Source organism: Amia ocellicauda, chromosome 11, assembly GCF_036373705.1.
Source record: "Amia ocellicauda isolate fAmiCal2 chromosome 11, fAmiCal2.hap1, whole genome shotgun sequence".
In the NCBI taxonomy this organism is placed as follows: Eukaryota; Metazoa; Chordata; class Actinopteri; order Amiiformes; family Amiidae; genus Amia; species Amia ocellicauda.
The window spans coordinates 7,933,604-7,955,672 of record NC_089860.1 but is presented as its reverse complement, the minus strand read 5'-3'; the positions used below and the strand labels follow the sequence as shown (position 1 = coordinate 7,955,672).

General features: G+C 41.2%; 1 protein-coding gene across 4 annotated transcripts in view; it reads right to left on the bottom strand.

Annotated features, from left to right (window-relative positions):
- The window catches only part of fam13b (family with sequence similarity 13 member B), a 56,524-nt gene extending 34,735 nt beyond the window's left edge, over window positions 1–21,789 (bottom strand). For 3 of the 4 annotated variants that reach the window (XM_066716508.1, XM_066716511.1, XM_066716510.1), the window contains exons 1-6: window positions 21,596–21,789; window positions 7,816–7,982; window positions 7,341–7,521; window positions 5,045–5,257; window positions 4,406–4,583; window positions 3,557–3,698 (exon numbers count right to left, since the gene is read on the bottom strand). In XM_066716508.1, coding sequence (XP_066572605.1) covers window positions 3,557–3,698; window positions 4,406–4,583; window positions 5,045–5,257; window positions 7,341–7,491 — 684 coding nt within the window. In that variant the 5' untranslated portion in view covers window positions 7,492–7,521; window positions 7,816–7,982; window positions 21,596–21,789. Of the gene's footprint in view, window positions 1–3,556; window positions 3,699–4,405; window positions 4,584–5,044; window positions 5,258–7,340; window positions 7,522–7,815; window positions 7,983–18,639; window positions 18,865–21,595 lie in introns of those variants that run through there. The other variant, XM_066716509.1, reaches the window with a different exon arrangement.
- Window positions 21,790–22,069: the final 280 nt, after the last annotated feature.

Genomic DNA, 22,069 nt, shown 5'->3' with positions numbered 1-22,069 from the left:
TACAATTCGGTTCAAATGTGAGTGGCACACAAGCGCACTAGAGGGGAAAGGCTGGGGCGGTTTCTTGGGGAGCGAGATGTCACAGAAACTCCCGAAAAGATGCAGTTTCATAATCTCTGGTTACAGACCGTGAAACAGACGGAGTTGTATAGTGCTGCCATTTCGGTAACATTGCGATTCATTAAAGGATTTAAAGGAAAGGCACATTTAATGGCAACAAGCTGCCATACTAAACTGGAACAGCATTTGCTTGGTCCAGGGCAGGGTTCATTTACACAGGTATTAATTACAGTAGATGCTCACACGCAGATTGAAACAGACAGCTGCTCCTCAGGAATTTTAAAAGGAATCCCCCTCCTTTGTGGACTCTGAGACTGGAAGCATTTAGCAGAAGCTCTCTCCCTGAGTGCACAAGGTCATGCGTTTAACTTTTGATTCATTTGTAATTGCGGTAGATTATTAACGAGATGGCACGCCAAAATAAAAACAACGATTACCCCAGCAACAGGTAAAGCTGATTGCTTAACCGCCATATTGTTGCCGTTGCTAGGTAACTCCACAGTCCCGGAGTTCATCTCATCAGGCTGGGTTAAGCAAAGGAACAGTAAAACATTATTAAAGGACGGTTATTGCTAAAGGCAGGTGAGATGATATGAAAGAAAAAGATGGAGAGAGGGGAGGGAGAGGGAGAAATGAGAGTGAAATACAAAAAAAAAAAGCAGAAAAAGAAAAAAGCAACAATATTTTACGGTCTGGAAAGCGAGACAAAAATAAGAATTTTAAATTGGCTTGACGGATGAAGATATAAACTGGTATGAATGACAAACTGGCAATATAAAGGCCAGTCATTTTCTATTTATTCACTCACCATTAACCTAAATACAAGCTGCAGCAGAACTAAGATGGCTGCAAGTTAGTGATGGAGTGGAATTCAATGCTGCTACCGATTGAACACACTGCTCTGCCAAAGTTCAGCACCTTACTCCACTGATGTATCAAATTGTGGGTGGTCTTCTCTCATTACTTCTAAATCTAAGTGGTTAGTGGTTAGTGTGCTTTGCAGGTATCTGATCTGATATTCACGCAGTTATGCAAGTCTGTGTGCGGTTTGTCCAGTTGTGCATACTGGTCATTTCTGATTACAGTCCTAAGCTATTTAGTCACAATGCAAAATATCACATGAAAGGCATTTGGAGCTTATCATCTGTTCCCTGTAAAGGAATCTGTACAGGCTTTGAAACTCAAATATGTTTCCACAGGGGGTGACAAGGACTCTTAGGAAGCTATTGCTTATCTACTGCAGCAGCTACAAGAACGTAACTGATGGTACATACAGACGTACAGTGAGCTGCAATAAAGGCTCTGTCATCGACTCAAGGCTGGGAACAGCGGAACTCCAGTGAAGTTATCCAAATGAGACCGTTTATCTCCTGCAGCGCACAAAATGGATGTGAAACGATAAACGCAAAGCTTTGAATCTATCTTGTTTTTTTTCTTCTGTAGAACTTGATCGCTGTCTAAGCAGGCTGTGCCACTGCTGGAATGCTTATGGGAGTTACAGTTTCCATTAAGTGGAGAGAAAAAACTAACAATTGACTATGAAACATGTATTTTGCCAACAGATTCTAGGCTTCACTGCTGTGGCGCTCTGAAAAGCTCTTGCCTTTTGGTGATGACTGCTGCTGGACTAATTGTACGAGAGTGATAACTTTAGGTCATCCTGGCCAGTATTAATGTAGCTATATCGTTAACAATGCCAATTACTGCACAATGTATTGCTTTGACACAACGCCGTTGGCCAACCACACACCGGGCTAAAAAAAAAACAACAATCTTTGGTGACGGTGAAAAATGGCACTTCATATATGTAAAAGCATAAAGCCTAATTTCCCAAACTTTTCTCTTGCTTGATTATGGGCTGATCCTACTGAATCAAAAGCATTTTGATTTATTCTATCCATTTTGCCCACCCACTCCTCCATCCTATGCATTATTAACATTATTGGTAAGACTTTCGCTGAAAGTGATGGCAAACAGAATAAATTACATTTTCTTCCCCCCTCGTTTCTTAGGTCAATGAATTACATTTTATGGATGAACATGAAGGAAAAAATAATAATTAAAAAATCTATATCAATCATTCCGTTGAACAAGAAACACAACCTCCCCCCTTCCCTGTCCTCCCTCAACATACATTTTAATTGGGCCTTTAGAGAAACAAAAGCCAGTAAGGCCATAATCTGTTTATACACAACCGTGCCACACTCTGAAGGTTACTAAACATGCATTGCCATAGACTGGCTTTCTTTTCTGATGTCGACAGTCTTTCAAGCAGGCAGCCAAACAATAGCCACTTGGTGCACTGTTTGCGGTTTTACACTTTACTTACTGCGATATGACTGTTAAGGTATTCAGCTTTTGCTCTAAATTCCAATGTAAGCACACCCACACAAACAAACTGGGATAAAATAGACAATTGTTTTCTTTGGTGAAGATAACCGGCGAGTCAAACATAAATCATTTACAAAACTTTTCTCGTGCTTGAGTTTGGGCTGTTTCTCTTCAACTCTATCAAGCATTTATGTTTTTTTTTTTTTTTTAATCAATTAAAAGTTCTTCTTCCACACATGAGGTTTCATGCTATATGCTGTACGTCAGAAGCTTATTTAATCTTCAGCAGAAGACTGATGCAATATTAGAAGAGTGCTAGACATTTAAGAATGTCTCCAGCCCTCATAATGATGCATAATCTCTTGTGGATGCTTTAATTTAGATCTTCCGTCAAGTGTTGTGAAATCGTGTCACTGGTTTTCTTAAAACATGTGCCGTAACTAAAGTAAACTATTGAGCAATTAATCATTATGGCATTTATGTCAAATAACTTCTCAGCAAACCGATTTTACACGTTTTAAGATCCCTGACTGAACAAATATTTTGAATAACTTAAGTTTCCAGTTGTGACTTAATAATAGCTAATAATAGTTAATAGCACAGTCCTTGTAAGGATTTTCATAAAAACTTTAACTTTTATGACATGGTTCACTACAAGGTTAAGGTAACTTTGTATGAAGTATGACCACCTCATACAGGAGGTAAGAGATTACAATGCATACAGATATAAAACGTACAACTGACAATGCAAATGGAAGGCAATTAGGTTGATTTCGCTTTTGATATCAGAGTTACAACCTACAAAATACATGTACATCTCATGCTTTAAAAAAACAGTCCTGACAGTAAACATCATGACTTTCTCACCCAGGAAATAGGATAAATACCTTACAAATACCTGCGGAAACACATTCTCTCCAGAGAATTCACCTCCATTTCCTAGCATTTCAACCAGATGAAATAACCCTGATTACATCTGTCACAAAAACTCACAAGCACAAGACACACACCTGACCACATGACACAATGCAGATAACCCATCAGATGGCACACCATATCAGTTCAGAAAAGAAAAGGAAAACAACCAAGGAAAGAAAGAAACGAAAAAACAAGTCAGTCATCGCAGGGTCAGAGCATATGAGCGTGTGTCAGAGAAGGCCCTTACTTGCTCATTGATGGAGCTGTAGTCATTGGTGGAGAAATCCTCCTCCTCTGAATCAAAGAAGTCCTCCTGGTTTTCCAGCAGGTCAGCCAGGATTCTGCTCACAGACTTCTGTTCCTTCAGATCCTCCACGTCAGTGTCGAGGCTGTAAAGCAGGAGACGACTGTTTTGGCCTTTACTTGTTGTTCAGAGAAGAATGTCTATTTACTGCACTTTTACTTATTCTATCCACTTCTCCATTTTAACTGATGAGTATTGTTTTGAGCTTGGAATCTAGCAAGGTCCTTCCCTATGTTAGTATTCAAAGCTATTGAGCTATTGAGGTTCATGGCCAGGCTGCATGATCAGTAAACCTGATCGTTCCCCGCCTGATCAATGCAGTTTTTCAGTTGCCCCGGGCAGCACACGAGCCGTGGTTTTACAGGGCTGCGATTATTGATTTCTGCAAGACTAGTAGAATATATTGCAATGCAATTCCCTCTTATCGGCCTGGCTGATAGCACTGTTTGCTCTGAGCAGAGTGTAGCAGGGGCTGAGGGTGCCTTCATTGCAGATGCCAACTAAGTCTTCAACTCAGAGGCTTCTAATAAACCAGAAGATCAAGCTTACCAATTACAAGAGTTACATTCTTCTGCTGAAAGTTATTTTCAACGTAGTGACTGCAAATCAGAGTAAATTCTTACATGCTTTTTCCCCGTTTTGTTCAGTTGTTCAATTAATCACCAAGGAATGTTATGATTGAACACGATGAAGAAAATCTATATCAAATAATTCCGTTGGACAACAAAATCAGTCTAAGTCAGTCACATGGAAGGTCAGACAACAGGAAGAGTAAGTGGATTGAAGTCTTACTGGAAGATGTCCGGCCCAAAGACAGCGGCCAAGGCCCCGGTGCTCCAGCTCTCCTCCTGGAGAGAGGCCACATTGGACAGGAAGCGGCACAGGAAGCGCAGCAAGCAGTAATTGACCTGAGGGAGCTGCTGCAGGTAGTACTTCATATTACTGGCCAGCTCTTCCTCACTGATTTGGTCTAGGAGAACAAAATAATACAAACAAAATTCAAACAAGGATAATGGGTTTCTATTTTTGAAACAGCAGCCCCACCCTCTTTTCCAGAATCTGCAACGTCACCGGATGATGACTAGTCTGTGTGTTGAAAGGCCAGTGACGTATTGCTCAGTCTTACAAGGACGAGGGCATGATATTTGTGATGCAACGCGGTGCAATATGTTGCACTTCATGCACTGCTGGATGATGAGTCTGATGGGGCGAGAAATGAAACTGCAGAGCCCTACTGTGTTCAAATACATATCCCCCGAAACAGCTGAACATTCCAATCCTGCCTACAACACTTCTTCATCCATGGTATAACCAATCCCCATGACCATCCATCTTGGGCTTGATTTCACAGGAAAATTACAACATGGCCGTATACCATAAAACCTGGCGAAGCTTCAGAAAGGCTATGTAGATGCCGAGGGAGGCTGGCACCTTGATAGAGCTGCAGGATGCGCGCCTGCAGGCTGGCAGGGATGACGGGCTCGGGGAGCTCCTGCAGGAAGAGCCGGAGCAGGCTGACAGCCGAGGCCAGGTCTGCCTCCTTCTCCAGGTCCACCTCCTCGCCGCTGTCATAGCGCTGCCGCAGCCACTCCACTCGCTCCGCATTGCCGTTCACCAGGAACAGACCCTCCAGGTCCAGACCCCCTGCCCAGGAGAGGGAGAGATGATTGGGGGGGACAGGGAGAAGGAAGGATAGTAGTGGCAGAGAATTAGAGAGATGGGGATAGAGATGGAGAATAATAAGAGAGATGGTGAGAAGGGGAGCAGGAGAGAAATGCATTATTAGACCTATTATTTTTGGGTATACAACTACACAGCTAAGATCATCACCTGGGAAAAGACGAGCAGTGCTTGGATTTGTTGTGGGGTTTTTTGGTTTGTCTATTTTGATTTTTGTTTATACTTTGCTTTTGAGCCTCATTCCATCTGAAGAGGAAGCTGTCAGCTCTGAGATCAGTGGTGACTCAGGCTGTGTGCTGCCGAGGGAGATGCAGATGTATTTATCTTTATCTTCCTTATATAAATATTTAAAAAGTCATTTTCCTTTATTCACTTTAATGTCCGTGTTTTTTAAAACATTTACAGTTCATTATGTTCACCTGACAGTAAGACAAGAGAAGCCACTACATCCTGTTGAAGAAGCTGAAACATTATTCTGGGCACTATGACAGGTTACACTGGTATGTACCCAGTCTGCGCCAACTTACGTTCTGGCTTCATTAGCTGGGCCTCTGCTGAGATCACCATTATTAAGTCACAGTTCTGGCATTTGGTAGAGTACAAACAGACAGATTAAAGTATTTTCACTGGCTGATTAACTTTCCTGGCGTGTTTAAAACAGTAGACTGCTCAATTATTCCTAATACGGTAGAAGGCAGGAAAAGAAAGAATCCTCTTGCATAACATCCACAATTTGGGAGTTTCGGCCCAGCTTAATCTCACACACAAGTCACTGTATCAAAAAGTCAGCTGCGGTCAGTCAGGTGTGGGTTAAAAAACAAGATGTGGGGAAGAGGCTGTAACTAGTAATTAAAAGTGTTGCACAATGCTGCATGGGGCTTCACAGCAGGTGAATTAGCGGTTAGTAACTCATTACAAAGACTCATTTATTAGTTTTCAACAGTAGCCTAAATGTTGTGGTGATTTCATTAGACATGCCCCAAACCAAAAATCTAAAATGGATATTAACCATTATGTGTTGATCGCATACTTTTATCAAACTCTTTTACGAGGGGAATATTTTGGCAAAATGCAGTCTAACAAAAGATGACGGCTTCAAATACTGTTCAAGAGGAAAATAAGTGGACACATCATTAAATAATTACAAACAAAATGGCCCAGATTCAGTCATAACTTAGTTGCTGGCTTCTAACACAGGGCAAAACCAAGAATCTGCCATTTGAAATACAAGACCTGAAATTCTGGTTGTACTATGCTAGTATCTGCAATCTTAAATAGTCAGATGGGACACTCTTATCTTCACAAAGAGAAGATAAACTTTTGTAACAGTATTACATTTCAGCTCAAAGGACACCACATAATAAAATATCATATTTGAAAGTATTACAAGAAACCAAACAAAATGAGAATGAGCAAACCTTTATCAGTTTATGGCATATATGTAATATCATTGGGTTACAGGGATCTGTTGTGAATTACAAGGCTTCTGTAGAGAAAATAATGTCTTGTGTTTTTTCGTCTCGTTAAAAAAAAAAAAAAACTGGCAAAAGAATGTAATAAAGAAAAACAAATCTTCCTAATCACAGGGCATTCAGAGTTCACCGTCAACTGATCTGCACATGACATTTCAGTTTTTTCAAAATTCAATACAAACCTCAGCCAAGGTATTGTATTTATTTATTTTGGGGGGTTGGTTTTCATAAAGTGACTTTCTCACCTAAAGTACACAGTAAAGGAACTTTCCCATGACGATAAATAATAATAGTAATAATGATTAACCAAACCACTTTCCCTGCTCTGTGATATGAAAAGCAGAAGTTACCACTGAACAGCACTGCAGGGGCTGCTCATTCAACACAGAGATCAGTCAGTTCAGCTCAAGGCTACCTGGGGGCTTTCCACTACAAGCCATGTAGATTCATCTCATAAGATTAAGGAGTATGGGTGTGGCAACCTATGCAATGTGTATGAAATACCACTACTAATAGTAATTATAAAATGAAGTGTCCGATTTGCACAGCACTTGGATCAATTTCAGGTGGCTCACCATGTTCCTCAATGTACTCGACAATGTGCTTGACCAGCAGGGAAACCTCCTGCCCGGCCTGCCCGCTCTGCGGCACCTCCTCGAGGGGAATCCCAAAAACCCTGGTGGTGCCGAGGGAGTCGCTGAGGGAAGGAGAGAGGCTCTTCCTCATAGCTTCCACAGCCAGCCTGCTTACTTCTGTCTGAGAGAGAGAGAGAGAGAGAGAGAGAGAGGCATGGTCACTTGCCTCTCCTGCCACCTGCTCACCACAAAGCACCCACTGATCAAGGGAGGAGGGTAAAGGAAGAATGCACCCTATAGATAAGTCTTTCTGGGTTTCCAATAAGGGCAAACTGTGGAAGAAAACGCTCCATTGGAATGTGTGCCCCCCCGGCTAACAAAAGCATTTTTTGGCCCAACCCAACGCACACCTTCAAATGTTGCGTTAGACATGGTGGGATCTACAAGGTAAGGCATCTCTGAAACCAAGACCAACCTCTGAGCACACAGACACCCAAAAGTACAGCTTATCTCCTGCTCCCGTCACTCTCAGTGAATAGGCATTCCGTGGTCATCTATGGCTGCTTCAGGTTGTGGCAAAAGATGAGCCTGTAGTTCCTCATTGAAGAAACGCAAATCCTGATCAGGACTTCAGTAGTTAATCTGCAACAGTGAGAGGAGACATTTGCTTTAATACACATTTGAAAGGTAAACTCAAAATGGCAATGAACCATTTCCTGGAATCACAGCTACTACACCCTGCTACACAGGGAATTGTTACACCAACTACCTAGGGGATTGAAACCACTGTGCAAAACCTAAATCAACAGAAAATTAAACACCTGCAGACTTAAATTAAATTAAACAGATTTTTTTTCCACTAAAAGGAAATGCCACCAATGGTTCTTAAAGCAGCATAACACCCATATGATTCGTACTCCTGGAAGAACAACTCTTTCTAAAAAGGAAACTTTTTAAGGGAAGTTTATCCACTTATCTGTTTGGATGTAACCGTTTGCATCGACAACATTTTTATAATCCTATTATGCATGTGCTGTGTAGGCTATTCATTTTAGCACTAAAACTTAATGTGCAACTGGGACCATTCTTTGCAACACCCCTAGGATACACTATTGCAGTTCAGTCTTTTTCAACAAGGAAAAAATATATCAATTTCATTTCCTATGATGTCAGTCAGAGCTTTAATGTGTCAAATTAACAAAAAGTAATAGAATTTTATATTTATTATTTTCTTTGTTATACAATTAGTTTTTTTGCAAACGAATTGCTTTTGTTTATAATTTGTTATATTTTCATCTGTGTCTCATGATGAACATTTCTGAACCCCCTTACAAAAGGAAAAGTGTAATGAAAACCTACACACTGTAAAGTATCTCTCTTCCAATTGGGAAATTCCCATTTTCCAAATGCACTGAATATAGTCACGTCTCGCCATCCTTCCCTGTCTGACTTTCAGTATCACATTTCTTATCCTCTCCCTTCATTGCTTCACTCAATGCAGTTTATAGTAAGAGACACACACACACACACACACAAACACACCAATGAGAATAATACAAGTACATTTACGGTCTTGGAGCGTACATCTTGTTTTTGTTTTCCAGCTAAACAAATTACATTGTTAAAACAGAAATGCACCAGCAGGCAGAAGAGGCTAAAACATTTAGGAATCCTACGCAGTGTGGGGCTGCACAAAAGCAGCTTTGAGTGTAAACATCCCTGTATACTCCTTTGGAAAAATAGTCAGGGAATTAATCCTACACAAGATCACACTGTCTCAGACCAACAACCTGTGCCCATTTTGGATCATAATGTCACCCTTTGTGCAGCGATGAGAAGGAGTGGACTGCAGGCATTTACAGAAAGGCGCACAGTTTTCTGGTAACCCACGGGGTCGAGACACGCCTGGCAAGGTGACAGGAAGGAGCAGCATGGAACTGCATCTTTCTTTTGGAGGCTACAGACATGAGGATACATGGCCTACTCATTAACACAGCCAGCCCCTACCCTTCACAGTCTTCCTCTGCTGCTGCACGAGTACACAATTTAATTGGCAAATCCAGAGGCATGAAGCCAATTCATTTAAAAGACTAAAAATATAGGCCACGGGATCGGTTGTCTTAGTAATATAACTCTCCCTGCTAAAACGTGCTAATAAAAAGATGACAGCGCTGATTGCCATTCTGCAGCACATACCCAACCCCCACACCCCCACCTACTGTGTTTAAATCGGAGTACATTAATCCAGCACTTATCTCATCTTCGGCACTGACAGTATTGAGTGTTTGCATTCTGCAGATAACGCTGCCTTCATTTCAATTCTGACACTTATTGAACTCGGGCAGGCGCCTGCCTAGGTGCTTGTTAGGCAGTTGTTGCTGTCTCCAGGAGTGGAAAACAATGCCGGGCAACCCTAGAGCAGACTGAGGGTCTGGTGATTGCCCCCCTCCAGAAGCCTATAACAGTCCACAGCAGTGGTGGCAAACAAGAGGACGTAATAAGGTAAATTATGACTGCTGACGATGGATATAATTCATTTTCTAGTAGACGCTCACATCGATTTCAGAAAGTTATTAGTGTGGCTGCAGCTGTACATCTCTGCAACCGCTGCACAGAATGGGCTCAAATGTAGGTCAAGAGGACACTGGTAGACAATCCCCTAAAGCAGAAATCCATCCATTATCTACAGGCTATTGACTAAAAACGGAGGATATGTTTATATCCGGCCATGACGTCAACCAGCGTACGTTTTTTTATTTCTTTTTTGTGTGTGCCTATTTTCCCCACTGCTGCGCTCCAACGGCTGATGCATTGGCTTTTCATCACACACAAAGTAAATGCCATGGTCACTCGTGTGTTTGTTTTTCGCACACGTTGTCTTGGACGCGTCGTCCGCTAGGAGGAACACAATCACCCCCTATCAGAGCGGCGGCTGAATGCACAATGTCAATGGCGACCCTCTGAGGAACGTTAAGAGGATGAAAACTCATCTGGCGAGGAAGCAGCCTTGCGTGTGACATTGACAAATAACACGGATAACAGAGCACAGGTCCACAGCGGTTTGCCCTTGACTAGCAGTCATGTGTTCCACACTGCTTCCCCAAAAAAGGCTGTTCAGATATGAGCCTTCTTAATGGCTCACTTACCAACTGTATTGGTGGGAAATGGAGGAGGGAAGTGGGGGTATTATGGTATTATATGGCTTATTTAATGTTCAGATTTAGCTCTCTTTCTCTTCGTTTCCATTTCCCTGAGTTGGATCAGATAAGGACTGCACATCTGCTTGCTTAGTGTCGCTAGTGTCACACTGGCTTTAGCTTTGTGGTTTGTCGTATTACTACAGCTGAGCATTTTCACTGCTTCCCTAAATTTGCTTCGTTCAACTTTTCATGTCTCCCGATGGTGCAAATCTACACCATGAAATAGCCTACAGCTTCCTGACATGTTGATTAGCAACTACTCTTCTTCTGTCTCAATAACTGGCCAACGTTTGTCATTACTGCAGTCTACATCAATACAGCACTGCCTACCAAAAAAACTTATATTAAAAAAAAAAAATAATAATCTGACTGGTTATTAATTTGGAACATTTTATAGCACCTTGCCTGAGAGTAGAGCTTTCCAAACTGGTGCACAAAGGCTCTATGTGAATCTGTATGGTGGTAAACAGGATGCCCAGCCTGCAGATGAAACAGCATGCATAGTCTGGGGGTGGGGGGGGGGCTTGTTAAAAAGAATTACCACAGGTTCCAGCATGAAACATTAACATTCACTGTTTACAAATTGAAAGCAAAAACGTGCTGCAGGTAGAGGATGCTTCAAATGGTTATTACTGTGCTCCGAATGGCTGACAAAGACACTACTGCCGATATTGCTTATCACAGTGGCAACTGTTGCTCTGAAAGAAGTCTATAGTACAGAACACGGTGTCCGATTCTGGCTTCCTTTCTCTCTGTTCCACTTTATTTTCCACTCTGTGCTGTGATGGCATCAGCCACAGCTATTTACACTACTGCCTAACTACACAGGCACAATGACTAAGTGAAAATCACACCTCGGTCCCCTGGGCACCATCTCCCTTTCTGACTACACACAGTCGGACACCGCGGCACCTGACTCACTTGGGAGAGCTTGCTCTTTAGGACATAAATGGAGCGCCTGGCTCAGAGAGACGCTGCGTCTGGCTAGGTGCTGCCGAACCCCACACAGGTCAGATCTGAGTTATACTAACAATAATCTGATGTTGGGATAAATCATGGGTGTAAGGCCTCAGTGTAAGATGGGGGGGGGGGCCAGTTTGCCTTAGTTCTGAAGGTAATTACAGCCCCTAGCATTTGATATAACACACATACATACTTTGCATTGTCTTTGTAAATCTGTTTTAAACATTTCTAGCGGCCTATGTTATCTAAATAATACAAATGACGGCTAATTAAGTCCTTGGTTATAGAGAACTAAATGGGAACAACAAGTCCATAAGCGCTCACTAAGCAGTGCTGTATGTCTGTCTAAGTGGGTTCTAGTGCAGGTACCATAGTCCTGACTTCACACACCAAACCAAAGGTTCACATTTCATTTCTGAATACAAATGAGTGTGTGTGTGTGTGTGTGTATGTACACATCAAATTCGAAGACCAAACTAGAGTACAAACTTATACTGTGCTGCAACTAAAACATCTTTCTGATTTATCACAGGAGAAAAGAGTTTGGCAGCCATGTGTGGTGTGCTTTCTGTTTAAAAAAGGAAACAGAACCAGGAACCAAAGCTTTTAGTCCACAACTGCACTCTTAGGCTTATTAACCCTTTGGGACTACAATAACTCAATAAATGTATATATTTTCCTAAAGTCATGCTTTGTTTCCATACATTGTTGTGTATGTTCTTAAAGATCCTGTATTACAGCTTCTGTTTGGATAGCTACTCGACAATTCTTGCTAAACAGTCCATGAAAACCAGCTTGTGAGAAGACGCATCTAGGCTGACCTTGGGGAATTCCACATTGCACAATGCTCAGTGGAACAAGGGCAATACATTATACTGTACATCACAGCATCATTGTTAGCCTGGCTGACCTTGGATGGATTAATGCATTAGAATGGCAAATGGACTGAGTTACAGCCACAAAGGAGAATGAAGAAGAACACGCACCACCAAAACAACTCATAATATAAATGAACATTTAAAATGTAACAACAGGTACATGCATATTCATTACAGATGTGTTAGATTGGATTATGATGAATCTGTTTGTGTTTGTCTGAACTAGACTGAAATATACTTTCCCAGGCGTTGTGATCATTCTATTTATATCTATAATATTTATCACTTAAGTTTCAGCATGGTCACCAAGCTTCATTCAGATATACTGTATTATTTAGCAAAAAATAACTAGGAATATGAAAACACAAATGCATAGGAAAGATTCCCCCATTTTTTTCAACAGGCTGTATAATCAGGCACCTCATGTAGCTGGTGTAATTTTAGTTTACTCCAGCATATACATATTAAAGTAAGGCCAAGACAAAAAGAAGACCTAGAGAAATATAAGGGATGGACACAAACCAAACATACATACACACACTTCCCAGGTTCAGTGCAGATCCCGCTTGAGGTGAATAGGATTATACATCCAGCAGTGCTGCAGTGAATGAAATGTACTAGGTAAGTAGGGAAGTGCAATCCCCATTAAGACAGCTGGATCACCAATAATCCGAAGGGGGCACATTCAGCATGTTTCAAGGGCAAAACACTGCACAAGTGCTTCAGTGTGGTATACCTCAGGGATATTAAGAAGGACTCTTTGAGCACTGCCAGTCTAGCACCTCTCCTATGTTTTAGGATTGCCAAAGAAGACTTTGATTCAAGATGGCATACGTTTGTTAACATGTCTTGCTGTGGTAGTGTTTTACAACAACATGGAACCTCGTTTTCCCCAAGACTGCTCAGAAAGTACAAAGCTATTCAATTTTTCCATACAGTGGGAGACTGTAAATTGCAAACCATGTTGCTTTTCATAGGGACTCTTTTTTTAGATCCCTTCCCCCTGACGAAAAATAAACCTATTGCATTTCACAATTAAAGGGACTATTGTACACTTTGTTTTAACAGTAGATTCACTTCTTTCCCTGCTGTGCAGATTGACGGCCCTGTTCCTAGACTGCTCTGTGAACCAAAGAGATGCGTTCCACCTGGATGATCAGAGTGGACACCAGGACTGGAACAGGAAGCGGCATTCCAGGGCTGCAACACAGCACCCCTCGAGAGCAGTCACAATAAACTCAGTGCATCTCAGCTTGGAAATGTGATAATGTCAGGCTTTTCTCACAAGGGATCTGTGTAGCTACCTAGCTCTGAAATCTACCTCTCCCCTTGTGCAATCGGTCAGAGTAAACCACAGAACAGCCACAGATGTAGGATGAAAAGCAAACAGAGTGTTTCACCATCAAGTGTAGGATTTTCTCCTTTAAGCTTTACGTTTGTCTTTTCTTGCCCAACATTTCGCATGAAAGTGCATTCTAATGTAAACAACAACAAGAAGAATCGGCAGGGTACCATTTACTATTTACAAGCAAACTGGTTCAGCTGCTTTTGTATGTTTCATACTGGACTGACACCCTCTCCCACTGAAATGTCTTCTGGCTTCAAATCAAAAGCTTTGACAGCTGAACAGAAAGTTCGCTGAAGGAAAAGGGTTTAAAATTCCTTCGGCAGTTGCTTCGCAATTATCTGAAACCAATAAATGGTCTTGAAATATAAGCACCACAGATTTTGTTCGAGCTCTATAGTATCAGCACTAAAAACTTGGTCAATTTGCAATGTCCAGCTTTTCTTTTTTATTTGGTTTATTTTAGTTCAGTCTTTCAGATATGAAAAGACTCAAAGTATGAATAGCTTTCATCTCACAGCTTTATAACCTTTGGTAGATGTGAATCCATGATGCTATAATACAGCCATCACAAAATACAAACTTTAAGGTACTCTACATACAATACCCCTTTAAAATGAACTGCCCTGCATATCATTGTTATTTTATTCAACCCATAACACTCAAGCTGGCAGTACCAGCTATGTACCAATGCAAATGTAAAGGCGTTGGTTCATAGCTGGTACTTTCTGCATCCATTTCTCATTAAACCATGTATATGATAATTTTGTACATTAAGGATTAGTACAGTTGATATTTTTCAAGAGGCAGCAAATGGGCAAAGTGACCGTCATTTTCTCCTCTGATTATTCTTTTTTAATATAACTGCCTCCATTTATGCATGTAATCCTGTGCAAACAATGAATAATCACTTGTATTTAGTCAATTATTATTTCTTGTTTTGTCTTGGAAATCAGCCCTGCATGCTACATTAAATCCCGGTAATTGTTCTCCCAGCCCAGTCTTGTGCTCGTCTATATTCCAATGTTCTACTCATTTCCAACACAGCCGGACTCTGCACACGTTGTTCCACATGAGACCTTGTCAAGGGCTGCATGACCGACCTGTGACATTTCTGTACTGTGATAATCTATACTCTTCATGCATTACCTTGATGGGGCAGGTGTGATGTTCTCTGATTTGGAAGTCAGGTTTTCCTCATGGGAAAGACAGACAGACTATCACACAGGCACTCCCATCTCTATGCAGCAGTTCTTCTCCTCACAAGCTCCGTGCCATGTCTCATACCTGTACAAAGAAGTTCCTCACCAACTTTTGCTTTTTCTTTCCGTCTGATAAAGTGGATCCTGCTGGAGTTGATGCGAAATGTTACCAAATATAGTCAAATGCCAACCACCCAAGCGCAAGTTAAACACAGCGTTGAACTCACACAATGCACTCCGCTGGAGACGGTGATCGTTAATGTTACCACAACAATGGCACAAAGGGTTTTGTCTCGATCCAGGTAGTAAAGTACTGTTTGCGTCTTTCCGAAACATAACAGGGAAAACACAAAGGCAAGACGAAGCTAATGATAGCTTGAAGCGCCTTGCAAGGCCCCAATGCACCGCAAAATGCTGATTAACAACCTCTAGACCACACACTATACATGCAAGTCATGATTGTGTAACACTTGAGATTCCTGGTGATAAGGCAGGAATAAATAGCAACAGGCAAAGAAGTGATGACTGCTGTAACATCTTCACAAACCTGGGCGACTAAAAGAGCAGGTCCGCCTGCAGGTATCCCATAAACATCTATGTCAATGGTCTTTGAATTTCAAGCAAAAACAGATAAGCGAAATAACCGCTGGCTGAAGGGGGAGGCACAAATTTTGTCCTATAATTATACACAGTACCAAAATGCAGAAAAATGCTGGACTTGTCCAATACTCTCACAGCAGTTCTGTGCCCTAGGTAGAAACATCAGCACTCTGCGTGATCCCATATGATGTACAACGCCAGGTGTCTAGATGAGGACAGGGTTTGGCATCTTGTCACCGTTGCACGATTGCAACGTCAAGGCTGCTCATTTTAAAATGGCAGGCTCTGCAGAGGAATTCATGCTCTTTGAGGTACATGGTACGGTGACAACATTTGTTTTAACTGCAGAAAGCTTCCATGTCAACAGACACTAGCTACAAGACAGGCCTCCATTTTGCACTGCGTAAGATCACAGGATGCAGCTATAGAATTGGAATAAGACGCTTGCTAAGTTATAATAAAGCAATTAAAATTGAGCACCAGCTGTACCACAAGCATCTCACAGCACTATCATCTTGCCTGATAAAGAATGTCTTTATTACAGTAACATTTTAGCATATGGTTCTATTGAACAATTAGGCTACTACGCCATTTGTGTTTTCAAGGCTTTTTTTCCGTTTTTAAAGTTCTCTCATATCAGGAGAGATGACTAAGCTCTTGTTATTAACCTTCCCGCAAATATTGTAGACTACGACATAATTTCTATAGGCAAACATTAGGAGAAAGCATCTGTCCACACGTATTCAAATCTGATGCTGTTATCTTTGCAAGTCTACATAAACACGCTAAACCCTCTGTGGGACAGCGTATTTGGTATAAGAGCTATATCATTATCTTTTAATTTGCATTAAAACATATACTTAACTACCTACCTGTGGGCACTGTAAAATAAAATACATTAAAAAAAAAAAAAAAAAAAAAAACTGGAAAAACATCCTATTCTAATTAAAAGGATTTGAATGTTACTTGTTTACAGAAATAATGACTGTGCATGTATAACAGGGCTGCACATAAGCTGGTTCCTGAAGGGCACACTGCTTCTGACCTATATGATCAGTGACCTATTAAATAAACAATAAGTTAAAATATTACCCAGGCAGGTGACACATCAAAGTGACCCATAAATCCTGCAGGGTGGGCACCCTCGATCGGTACATTCTTTACTAAATGTGACCCTTTATGTTTCTAGACTACAATAAACACGGTGAGCTGCAATACAGTAGCAGTACAGTCACTGCAGACAGACTGTACAATGGCTTAGTGGAGCCGCTGAAAGCCTCTGGATGATTGCTAGTACCTACCGGTTTCTGCCTACTGTTTCAATATAAATATATAGCTTTCTTTTATTTTTCATAAACAATAACTGAGCTACAGTACCACTTATCGAGCTTCAGCTAAGCTTTGTGTGGGCATTATTTTTTACCACAGCATGCCATTAAAGATACCATATCGTGGGTTTGATTTACCTCTTTGAAAATCCACACAGTAGTAGCCGAGGTTAACATTGTTGCAGATTGCCAGCCATTTAGCTTAGAGCAACAAAATGAAGTTCTGCAATCTCTTTCCAGTATAATGATATTATTAAATACATGATCTTTCCCATGAGTGGTTTTTAATCACATGTAGGGATCATGGTTATGTACTATTTAATAGAGATAATTTATTACGTGTCAAAAACAGCTAAGCCAATGGATGTTTTCTGCTACAGTTATGATCAAACACCAAATTAATGGTTAGGTTTCCACATCAAAGCACTAAGATGCTGTTAAAAAATGAGTGCTGAGAATGAACATTTGGCCTCTCTTTAGGTTTTAAAACCAGTGGTTTGCCACCAGACAAAAGTTGACAAACAAACAAAGCCAATAAATAAAATATCATTCAGCCATTTTAAACTTAATTTCCATGAAAGCAACATTATAATAAAGGATTAATCAAGACCTTCAGTCAGCCTTCTAATCTGCAAATCCATTTTGCATCCTTCAACGGTTTTCAAACATGCAATTTCCAATTTACCAGAGAATACAGCATATACTTCTACTAACAGAACTAACAGAATAAATCGATTTTTCTAACTGGGTGTCAAAGTAAAGTGACATTTAACAATGTATCAGTAATGCAGATGTGCCCTAATTCCAAGTAAAGATATCCATGCAGTGTACTGTAAGCAGAAAGGTGACACTTAAGGAGATCGGTATGATCCCATTATTACTGGGAGCTATGCTTTTTGGATCAGCTTTGAGTTTTCACAACACATGAAAAACTAGGCTGAGTATTTACATCACATAAAACAACACAAATGCTGAGGTGGTTTCGCTTTGCACGTCTCTCCTGGTCTCCCTGTGTTTTGCATGCACATCTGCAATGGAAAGTGGCGCGTTTGTAGAAGGCTTGGGGAGCGATTTCAAACTTTGAAAAATAGGCTCAGTGTCCCTCCTGGCGCCTGCGATCCCGGACACAGCGCCCCCACGGAGGACACGGCACTTCTGCATCAGAAATAACTCCATCCAAAATGAAGCCTATATATCACTAACCAACAAAGCCTTTTAACTTACCGAGACTCATTTCACACATCCATTAAATCATCCATATACTGAGATGTTATATGGCATTATATTTACATCTTTGAAAGCAGGCATCTATTTTATATATGTACATACATATATACTGTATATCCATCTTCCTCTTTCGCTCTATCTATATAGATAAACATACATGTACAAATATACATATGTAAAGGCTACACACATAATCCTAGATATGCGTGTATTGCATTCTCTGACTGTCAAGTACTCACGGTGTGGAGAGACGTAGCAACTTCATTTTTTTTTTTTTTAACGAAATCGAAACTTAATGGCAGTGGACAGGATCCGCGGTTTTACCCATAATACAGAAGTCACATATCGAGTTTCATTTTTGTCTTTCGTAGAAGGCTGCACACAAACCGGAATTAAGCAGTCGCTGTCCCTGAGCCTCTAACTATAAACGCTAGCTCTCTCTTACTGGTTGATAACAACACATTAGCAAAATAACTCACACAACAATGTACAGATCTCGCATTTACATTATAGAAATACCAAAATCATTCAATAAATAAGGAGCCGGTGCACCTACCAGGTTAAATCCAACAGGAATCTGGAACAAGGACCATTAAAAGTCTCTCTTGAAAGAATCAGAAGCAAAGCGATGTAATTTCGCACCTCTTCTCTATCTAGTGCAATAATCACAAAGATCAGCAAAAACGGAAAGCATAGTCGAGGGAATTAAAGCGGTTTCTTGCTAGTCCTGTCTGTGTGAGATGCTGTTTACTGCTCGCCGCAAAAAAAAGGTCTCACACCCACCAGGAGAAAAAAGCTGCCAAATCCTGTCCCCGCCTCTCGCTGTGCGCAGGCGCACGGACTCGGGCAAACTTCCTCTGGCGGCGCGCAGCAGCAGCAGCACCGGGGAGGCCGGGCAGAGATAATGGCACTGTCACAAAGACAGCACCGGCCAGGCACCCACTCTTACTTTTCTAGAACATTCACCGCGCATCGGCTAGCAAACGGACCGCCGAGATAGCCGACATAACAAAAATAAATTAAAAAAAAACAATGGGACTACATTTGCACAAGATTGCTTCAAACAATCTTAATATATATATATATATATATATATATATATATATATATATATATATATATATATATATATATATAATACCACCGGTATATTAATCCACTAGGAAGCAACATGAGATCAAAGCAATGTTTGGGGCATCGACTCCATGGTTGCAAGTTGCTTTGCACTGAAGGCGGATGGCATTTTTTTATTGGCTAATTAAGTTGATTATTAAACAACCTGTATGACTTATGCATTATCTGATTATACACTAGAGATGAGTCACGTCAATGTAAACACCAAACGTTCATCCTTGGGCTTGTAATGCATTTTACTGCCCAGAGAGAGAGAGAGAGAGAGAGAGAGAGAGAGAGAGATTCTTAGATACATAACTCAATCCTTTTTCCATAGTATTCTTTTCAATTGGTAATAAAATCACCGTGTCTTTCAGACAGTATGGGTATGATACGAGCTGTGGAAGTATGTGAGGTCCACTGTTATGTAAGCACGATGAATAAGCACCTTTGTTCTGTGTGCCAGTGTTGAAAAACAATACAGCCAAAATAAATGCATAAATACATACCCCATATACATACAAAATTAATACAACCAGTTTCTTCCATCACGACTTTTTTCGTTCCCCCAAAATACAAAAGCATATAGTAATGCGATGTCAAATCTACTGGCTGAATTTAGCACACACTGGATCTGTATTCGCGCTTGTATTCTGCAAGGGAAATCATTTCAAATGATCAATAAAGCAATGCAAACTATTACATCTAATGCACAAATAACCAACCACAGATTAAATTAGTCGTGAAAGAAAACACAAGCACGCATTGTGTTACTGTGGCGCATAATTACCGTATGCAACAAACTCCAGAAGCAATACTAAAATTAAAGACAAATACTGGAAGACCTAAATTATTAACGCTCCCTCTATTTTATCTATGCCATCCACACATGGAATTGGGGACGCTTATTTTAAAGCAAGTTTTATCATTACACTTAGACAGTATATACGTACTTCTTGTTTGCACTGGCTGTGGAATATAATTATTGCAGTGTTTCATGGCAAGAGCCGTGAAATTGACAACAACTGGCCATCTGTTTTTCCGTCCAGTACATTATGCTGTCGATCAAAGCCAGCGCAACGAAACTGATCTTAGTATCTGTTTCATAGGATTATCTTGTATTGACAATTCACTCGTCGGGATACATGTGATAGATAGACACGTTAAAATGTATTAAACCAAAGGGAATTTGCAGGTAAGTACAGCAACGTGGTAGATAATGCCTACCATTTCATAAACAGCCGAATAAGTCGTTTGTACGTAGCTGGTACTATGATGCACATATCTACATAATTCCCAAAGCGATCTTATTAACAAGCACCAACATTATTGGTACTTCAAATTGCAACCCAGCGATATTCAGTCCCCATTAAGAAAATCCACCCACAGTCTAAAATATTGAATGTGCTGGTATTTTTTTAAACGGAATAAGATGACAGCACCGCCTTTCTACTAACTGCACAGACAAAATATTATCAGCTAAATTGCAATCCAGTAGTATATTCTTGCATGTGCAATCCCATGCTTTTCTCCCGTGCTTGAATCTGTCTATCAATATGCACCTATTAATCATGCCTGGAAGGTTTTTGTAAACCTTATGATTTCAGCTCTCTGTGGGCCTGTATGGTGTACAATACCCGGATAACATTATATGTTCTGCACCTGCGCAGAAAGCGGAGACAACTCTGACTATTCTTATTAACAGTACGTAGGCTGTGTGATAAATAGTGCTTATATAAATAATAATTATATATAGGCGTAATTAATATTACGATGTATGGCACTTGACCCGGGAAGTGGAGCCCATGCACGACACCAAGTAGCTATAACAAGATGAATTAACGCGTTGCACACTGTATATGTGCACGGCCACAATGTCAGCTCTCTCCAAAGAGCTTAGTTTGGTAACTCACACTAGAGCAATAGTGATATATATGCACTGGACTGCCAGACTTCAGCTCAGTGTCAGAAATGTGAGCTGCAGGGGGGTAGGTATGCGCCCAACGATGGAGAATGATCATCTTATAAACACTTGGCAACACAACATGTGTTATTTACATTTTAGTGAGCATCACTGGAGTCAGTGAGTCTGATCATACACAATTAAGTCAGATAAGCCTGGGTGTAGTCAGATTAGGTTTCTTGCATTGCAGACATCAGTAGCTGAGATGTTTGTAGTGCTGATTGATCATTATAAACCGCAGCGCACAAACCTAAACGTGCTAATTAGTGTGTAGCTATACTGCTGTTAGTGTTTTTGCATTTGGTTACATAAAGACCCCAGTATCCAATACACTGGGGGTATTGTATCCGCTGAACTGCGCTTGCCCATTTCACTGAACGTGGGGCATTGCGCCGTAATGCAGAGCCAGAAACGCGCTTGCGCAGCAACGTCTTACCTGCCCGTCCGCAGGCAGTGGGAAGATGTCGGAATGGCCGACTATCTTCCTTTCGTCTTTTTCTTGACTGGCGCCGAGGGAAACGAACTGTAGGTCCGTTTCAAATCGTCCGGTGGTCAGTTTTTCTCGAGTTGTCGCCCAGTCGTGTCTGCCAGCTGCTGTGTCGCTCTGCTCTGCTCGTCAGTAAAACGGCCGGCTCTCAAGCCCCGCCTCCTGCTGGCGGACCAGGGTGACACGGCGCGCTGATTGGCTGCCCGGCGAGCATCTCTGAAGGACCCGGCCGGGGATGCTGCGTCACGGCGCGGCAACGTGTCTGGATAACGTTACTGCCTGGGTTTCAAACACTTGTGTACAGTGTGTATGCAATGTCACACTTTACACACTTGCGAAAGTGCAATTACTAATATATTCAAATCGATAGAGGCCTTGGAAATGCGGCGTGGTGGTTTTAAGTAATGGCGAACTAACCATGTG